General features: G+C 33.5%; 1 protein-coding gene across 5 annotated transcripts in view; it reads left to right on the forward strand.

The window, feature by feature from the left end:
- TMEM161B (transmembrane protein 161B) overlaps positions 1-4,572 on the forward strand; it is a 71,476-nt gene extending 66,904 nt beyond the window's left edge. For 4 of the 5 annotated variants that reach the window (XM_060635409.3, XM_078448310.2, XM_060635415.3 and 1 more), the window contains one exon: positions 579-4,440. In XM_060635409.3, coding sequence (XP_060491392.1) covers positions 579-856 — 278 coding nt within the window. In that variant the 3' untranslated portion in view covers positions 857-4,440. Of the gene's footprint in view, positions 1-578 lie in introns of all 5 variants that reach the window. The other variant, XM_060635410.2, reaches the window with a different exon arrangement.
- The last annotated feature ends 3,622 nt before the right edge of the window (positions 4,573-8,194 follow it).

Consider the following 8,194-nt stretch of genomic DNA (forward strand, 5'->3'; position numbering starts at 1 on the left):
CTGTAGAGCTGATGACAGATGTAAATGGCCTTTAGGAATCTATGGAACCTAAAGAAGTAGCTCAATTATAAATTATGTGACTCATATCCTATCCAACATAGTAAAATATATGATGAAAAAGTTTCTGGAAGCTAGCTATTAATAGTGTCTCACATTGAAATCATAGATAGTTTCTGAGAAAGAAATTTATTCTGATATTGTAGAGGTAGAAAAGATTTCTAAGAAGTTACTGAGTCTGTCCCTGTCACTGCAGTAGAGGTAGTTGATTAATGTATTATACAAGGAAAAAAATGTTTTTATTATTTTACCAGATTTTACTGCAGTTAATTAAAAGTAAATTAGACTTTTTATGTGTACTTTTACTGATAAGGCCAGACTGTAGTCTAGTCAAGTTAAATGAATTTTTACCAGGTATGTAGAAAGGTTATTTTACTTTATTTTCAACGTGAAATAATTTGTTGTACCACTAAACTTGTTCTCAATTTCAAGTATAAGTTGAAAAAATTATTTTATTTTTTTAATTAGAAGCTTTGAAATTAGTCATTGTCCAAGTTTTACTTGTGTCTTGAATTTTCTAGGTAATCATTCCTGGGGGATTTATCCAGAATCTATCTCTACCTTGCCAGTGGATAATAGTCTACCCTCCAATTCTGTTTACTCTGAATTGCCATCTACTGATGGGAAGATGAAGGTAACTGTTACACAAATAACAGTGGCACTGAGCAGCTTAAAAAACATTTTCACTCCTCTGCTTTTTCGGGGACTTCTGTCTTTTCTGACCTGGTGGATTGCTGCTTGTCTCTTTTCTACAAGCCTTTTTGGGCTTTTCTATCACCAGTATCTGACTGTGGCATGAATCTCCATTAACAGAAAAGGATATCCAAGCCACACTTTGAATTGAAATATCTGTGCCCTTGAAGGGCTATCGGAAACTAGAAGAAAGCAAATACAAAGGAAAAAGACATATCAGCATATCTTGTTTTAAATGCTTCCTCTGTATTCTCAGGGTGAATCAATGGTATAATATTTAAAATTACAGAGTAGATTATTAACTACTATACTGTGGCATTGGAATTTTAACTCCTTGTATTAACTGATGGTGAGAGGGCTATCTACAGAGGTAATACTTATGATTACCTTGGTTTACAGAAACCTCCAGCAGTCTTTGAAACTTCTCATATGACTCTAGTTCTAGATCGATTGCTCTTAATGGTATAACGGTACTGTTAATATTCATAGTGGCTGCCTATAGAACAATCTTCAAACTGAGCCATGCTTTGGAGGAGGGAAAGGAGCTAAAGTCACCTCTGTTGGTAATATATTAGTCACTCTTCAAATAACAACAATGGCAAAATCCAACAGAAAGGAAGAAATAGCTACTGTATATTACAGTAAAGAAAGCTGCATAGTAATTTTAAATTTAATGGAGATGTACATGGTTAATATCTACAAGTATTGCTGCTTGAGAGTAGCAAGAGTATTGTTTTAAAATGTATTTTATCCAACTTGAGGGATCTTTTAAAATGATTGGCTATATGAACATTTGCTGTTAGGCTTGGAACTCCCATATTTTATTTTATTCTTTGATCCTAAATATAGTTCTTTTAATAGTCTAAAAATATTTATCAATATTGATCTGACTTTTAAAAAATTACTTTAATCCTGCTGACTACCTGTATGTATTGTATATATATTATATATTAAATATATAATATATTGAAATTATAAAAGATGAAAATATTGAATCCTTAAATATTTTAAGTTGCTGAATGTATATTAAATGTGACTGAATGAGATGTCTTTGTATTTAGAAATTTTCTTTCTTTTTGGAATGAGATTAAAATACATTTTGAAAGTTCATCAGATTAAGCAATTTATTTGTGTTGCCTATGTGTGAGACTGCTTAAAATTATATAAGTACTTAGGTGATTTCTCCCAAATAAAAATCTTTTTTTTATCATTTTCAAAACTCAGAACCTTTCCCACTAACCAAATCTACAGGAATCATTTAAACATTGTTAAGTAGGATTTGTTTTAAGTTCATAGTGTTTAGAATTAGAAATGTTAATATTTTATTTGATACGATGAAATTCAGGTAATTTGAATGATAAATTCATATGAAATGAAAAGAAAATAAATTTTTTTTGATGCTTTTTACATGTAAAACCTAAAATTAAGGGTTTCAGTTATAAAGGGAATGAATGTAAGAGATAAATAAGGTTTGTGTGTGTGTTTTTGTTTTGTTTTGTTTTTTAACAGAATTTATAGGTAAATGTTCTTCCATGTTAAGGTCTTGAGATTACATATTAGTGTTATTGTTTCAGTGCTATTATCACTGTTGAAAGCACTTTTGAAGCTCTTTTGGAATTCCTTCCAAGGCTTGTGGTTCACATTCATTCAAATAATGGCAATACAGCAAATTCCTATCTTTTGTTACAGACTAAATATTTTGTAATTAGCTGATACTTTAAATATGACTGAGTAATAAGTGCTTAAAGTGCTTAAATTGGATAAGATTCTTTGGTTGAAATGAATTGTTAATATAGCCTAATGATAGTTCATGCGTATTTCCAAAAGAAACATTCCAAATACATCTTAAGGTAACAGAATCCATGAAAATAAGGATCTTCTAACAGGATGACAGCATTTATGACAAGATTATGACATTTATTTTGTATGTGAAAGTTCTGATATGTTGGACTTGAAAAGAACCTCACCTGATATTTATAACCGTTTTTATTAAAGAGCTACGTTTTAAAAATTAGAATTAAAGTTTTGAGTTTCAAAGATTGTACTGTGGTAGAGTAATATGGAGGGGAAAAGGCATAGAATTTATTATTGGGTGAAATAACATGCATTTCTGAATACTATTGATTCACTCTTTTTAAACTTGAATTCTCCCTGAGTATACTGTGAACGTGTGCAAACTGCACATTAATTTAAGTAATGGGTTTTTTTTTTTTTTTTAATTCTTTCCAAACAAATTTAAAGACAATGATTGTTGCAACTACTAACTGGTTTATTTAAGCATCTTGTCTTTGTACACAAATTCTGTTCCTAAGTGTAAAGGGTTTGTATTTTATGTAAAACAAGCAATATTTTTAATTGAGATATAATTGACATATAGCATTTTATTTGTTTTAGGTGTACAACATAATTATTTATATATATGTATGATTCCAAATAATATTTTAATATTGTTAATTAGGCCAGTAGAATTCTTTTATTTTTTATGTTGGACTCTGGTCAATATAAATGCTTCATAGGTCAGTTACTTTACATTTCTGTTAAAGTAACTAGGAATCCTTATAATCTTGCTTCATATAATTTGTGGAATTGTATTTGATAATTTGTTGACTCCTGCTCCCCTATTCCCTGCCCATTGCACTATAAAAATCAGAGCTCTATTCTCTCTCCTACCCCCATTGAAATGTCTGAAATGAAAAGCATATAATTTTATCTTAATATCCGTATGCAGTTTGATTATCTTTGGCATTTTCCCCAGAATTCCAATTGCTATGCATAAATGACCAACGCATCCAAGCAGAATGGGCTCATTGTCTTATTGTTTCTGATATAAATATCATTGGTAAAATAGTGACATTTCTTCTTGAGTTATGATTCAGAAGAGATATTCATCCATTAATGGAATTGATAGGTCCAGGAAGCAATAAGTAGAATTCATTATGAAATCTATAATTGGAACTTCACTGGATAGATTTTATTCTTTCAAATGAAAGATTAAATTCTCAGTACTGAAAAGCATAGGGTCTCAACATTCTCTGAATTCAAACACACTTTCTGAGCCATCTCATAATTGAAAATGGTCTATCATGGTATATGGCTCTATTCAGCAAAATAAAACTAAGTGATTTTTGAATGTGGATCATCCTGCATCTTCACAGAGCTTTAGGTGGCTTAAAGAATCAGATTTAAACACATTTATGATCCTAGACCATGAACCCAGTATCTCAGATATTTCTACAGTATCATCTTTTAACTCCTACTCCTCTCATTATGTCTGTACTCTGGGTTTCTAACTCAGCTGGTTATATGCCATGAAAACTCTGACCTGGACACTAAGGATGATCACAAAGCTAATGTCAACCTCTCACTTCTTTAAAGTGGTAAACATTTTACTTATTTTATTTCTTCCTACGAAAAAGAAAAACCAGATTGAGCCTGTCCTTATGCTTGTCTTTGTTACAGTTGAACTTCTTTCTTTTTAGCTACGAACTGTTAATGTTGGATGGGCCTATCTTTAATGATTCAGACGGCGTGTCTTTTTCTATTTCATTGTTCTTTCCTTTTTTTCCCCCTCAGAATCCCTTTATGTGGTTACTCCTCTCCTTTCTCCCACTTGGCCAAAGACTGTTCATTGTCTTAAATAAGGAGAAGCAGCATAATTTTGTGAAAAGAATATTAATTTAACCACCAGGAAACATCTTGTTTCTGCCTTCAATTAGCTATTTTTTGCACTTCTTACGCATTCAGCCTATACTAATTAAATAGAATTGAATTATCGTCACTGTTGACCTCAATTTTACCATAAAATAAAGAATTTACATTAAATGTATGGCTGTGTTTTTCTAAATCTGGTAGCAGTTTCTCTTCGTGTTAGCGTGAGAAAGATAAAGAGCAATTTTTGGCTTTAGGAATGGTTACAGATCGTGTTAGAGGACTTTGACTTACTGTTTGTTAAAAACTACTTCACAGAGAGTGTTTTCTCCAGGAACATTTTGCTTTGTGCTCATTTAATTATTCATTCAGAAAATATTTATTGAGTACATTTTATATTCCCTAAACTGCTCTACATACAGCAGTGAACAAAACATCAAAATCCCTCCCCCCCAAGGAACATAGAGTTTGATGTAGGAATATAGCAAAATGAATATGAGTCAAATGTAGGACATATTAGATAGTGATAAGTTCTTTTGTGTGTGTGTGTGATGTTTATTTTGAGAGAGAGAGAATGCACATGCTTGTGAGCTGGGGAGGGGCACAGAGAGAGAGAGAGAGAGAGAGAGAGAGAGAGAGAATTCCAAGCAGTCTCCACGCTGTCAGCCCAGAGCCTGGTGTGGGGCTCAAACTCATAACTGTGAGATCATGACATGAGCCATAAACAAAAGTGGGACACTTAACCAAATGAACCACCCAGACTCCCTTAGATAGTGATATGTTCTAATGAGTGGGAAGGAATCCGGGAAGGGAGAATATGAGGTTGGAGGGTAGGGATTGAAAGAAACCCTCACTGAAAAGGTAATTTCTGAGTAATGACCTGCAGGAGATAAGAACCACCATAGTGTTTTTTTCTTATTATTCCTGTAGTTCATTGGTTGACAAAACACCCTGATTGCTCAGACTTTGCTATTTGTGAGCTCCCTAATGAAATTTTAGAAGAGATGGACAATATTGTATAGTCCCCTTTTCAGGTTGGTATATTGTACAGGAAGGATTATAGGCATGGAATTTAAATGCTGCTTGTTGGCTAATGAACAGTAAAGCATGTAACAAATGTAATCTCCTGAGTCCACTTGTTTTAGTTTTTCTGTCAGGTGCTTTTTAACTTAATTCAAACATGTTTACATTTTATTTCAGTAGAACTTTTAAAGACTTAAAGGATTTCAAATGAGGTGCAGGACCCTAGAGCAATATGATGTGTCCATTTGGCAATAGATTTTACCCACCAGTTCTTTAATCTGTCAGATAATCTGTTACACAAAGGTAATTTACACAACGGGTAACGTGACTGAGGAAAAATTTGAATTAATAACATCTTATCAAAATTTTAAATAGATAACACAATTTGAGTAAATCAAGTGTACCTACTGCTAAAGTACTAAAAATGAAGGAGATGTATTTTTTAAAATCGTGCTCTATAGAAGTTAGCTTTAACATCTGTTTTATTTGGAATGCATTTTTCTTTCTGTAATTCTTGAAAACAATTTATATTTATGCATAGAAAATTCCAGAAGACTAAACAAATGAAACTATGTTAGTAGAATTACTTTAAATAAGTAGCAGTGGTTAATTTGTAGGAATTACTGTGATTGTGTTTATGTGTGTATATACTTGTTCTATTTCCATCATTTCCTTAGAGCATGAAATGCACCTTTTTCCATGTATTTAAATCTCTATCATTATAGTAGATAGTCCATGTACCAGTTTTGGATAAGTGCCTGATGTCTAAAGTTGAGATTCTGTCAACTGAATAGTCTGTTGAAACTGAATATCAGCATCAGAGAAAAAAACAGAACTATAGGAATAAACAAATTTTATTTAACAGATTTTAACCTTAAAAAGTTTTTGTTATGTAAGTAGTGACATTTTAAAGGAGTAGCATTGCTGGGGCCTGGGTGGCTCAGTCGGTTAAGCATCCGACTTCGGCTCAGGTCATGATCTCATGGTTTGTGGGGTTGAGCCCTGCGTCAGACTCTGCTCTGTCTCTCTCTCTGTCTCAAAAATGAATAAACATTAAAAAAAAATCGTGGGCACCTGGGTGGCTCAGTCGGTTAAGCATCTGACTTCCACTCAGGTCATGATCTCGTAGTTCGTGAGTTCGAGCCCCACGTTGGGCTCTGTGCTAAAAGCTCAGAGCCTGGAGCCTGCTTCAGATTCTGTCTCCCTCTCTCTCTGCCCCTCCCCTACTTGCACTCTCTCTCTCTCTCAAAAATAAAATAAAAACATAAAATTTTTTTTTTAAAGGAGTAGCATTGCAACAATCGAGAAAGCGGAGTCATTTCAACTGTTGTCACTAAAATAGTCACGGTTCAGAAAATGAACCTCAGTCCTTCATTTGTAGTATGTAGTACTTCACACTACACACAAAATTTAATTCAAGAGGGACCATACACCTCATTGTAAAAACTAACACCATACAGGGTGCCTGGGTGGCTCAGTCGGTTAAGCGTCTGTTAAGTGTTCGACTATTGGTTTTGGCTTGGGTAGTGATCTCCCAGTTTCCTAGGTTCAAGCCCCATGTCAGGCTCCACATTCACAGTCCGGAGCCTGCTTGGGATTCTCTGTCTCCCCCTCTCTCTACCTCTTCCCCACTCACACTGTCTCTGTTTCTCTCAAAATAAATAAGTAAACTTTAAAAAAATTAAAAAGAAAAATTAAACCATGAAGTTTTTAGAGGAACTCAGAATAGCTTGGTAATTTTAAGGGTGGACAAAGGTTTGTTAGTATGCAAGCAATAATCAAAATTTGTTTAAAAATTTTTTTAATGTTTATTTCTGATAGAAGGAGAGAAAGAGAGACAGTGCTCCAGCCAGGGAGGGGCAGAGAGAGGGAGATACAGAGCCTAACACTGGGCTTGAGCTCATGAACCATGAGATTGTGACCTGAGCCAAAGTTGGATGCTTAACTGACTGAGCCACCCAGTTGCCCGAAATTTGTTTATGATAAAAGAAATTTCATAGAGATTTAAAACTTCTCATCAAAAAACTTGTTAAGAAAATAGACATGTCACAACATGAGGTAAAATATTTGCAAACATGAGGCAAAGTACTGATGTTCAAGACATATAAACAACTACCAACAAAGAAAAAAAAAAAAAAAAGATGAAGGAGTGGGCCAGAAATTTAAGTAGACCCTTCACAGTTGACCAAAAAACACATGAAAAAGTACTCAGCCTCTAGGAGTTGTTGTTGTTGTTTTTTAAGTTTATTTATTTTGAGAGAAAGAGAGAATCCCAAGCAAGCTTTGTGCTGTCAGCACAGGGATTGACATGGGGCTCAGCTCAGTCTCAAACTGAGATCATGACCTGAGCCTAAATCAAGAGTTGGATACTTAACTGGCTGAGTCACCCAGGTGCCCCAAACGCTAGCAGTTTTAATATGATGATCCTTATTATAATTTTGTTATATTTCTTTTACTGAATTTGTTGAGGTTCTTAGATCACCAGGTTTTTATCTCAGGTCAAGTTAAAAGACTGAACATTTTTTCCATATTAAGGAAATAAGTTCAAATACAATTGCAATGCATTGTTGCATTTTACAGTTTTTTTGACTGCAAGTTGTCTCTTGCAGACAAATGTGTTGAAAGAAAAGAGTGTTTGATTCTTAAAAGTTAGGATGGTTACATAAAATGTTAAGTACTAGCACTATCAAACATAAAAGGTTTTTCAATTACATGATAAGACATAAGCAATAAATTTGATAATAGTTTTCTTTGCCTCTTTAAGTTCTGATTC

This window comes from Panthera onca, chromosome A1 (assembly GCF_046562875.1).
Source record: "Panthera onca isolate mPanOnc1 chromosome A1, mPanOnc1 haplotype 2, whole genome shotgun sequence".
Classification (NCBI taxonomy): Eukaryota; Metazoa; Chordata; class Mammalia; order Carnivora; family Felidae; genus Panthera; species Panthera onca.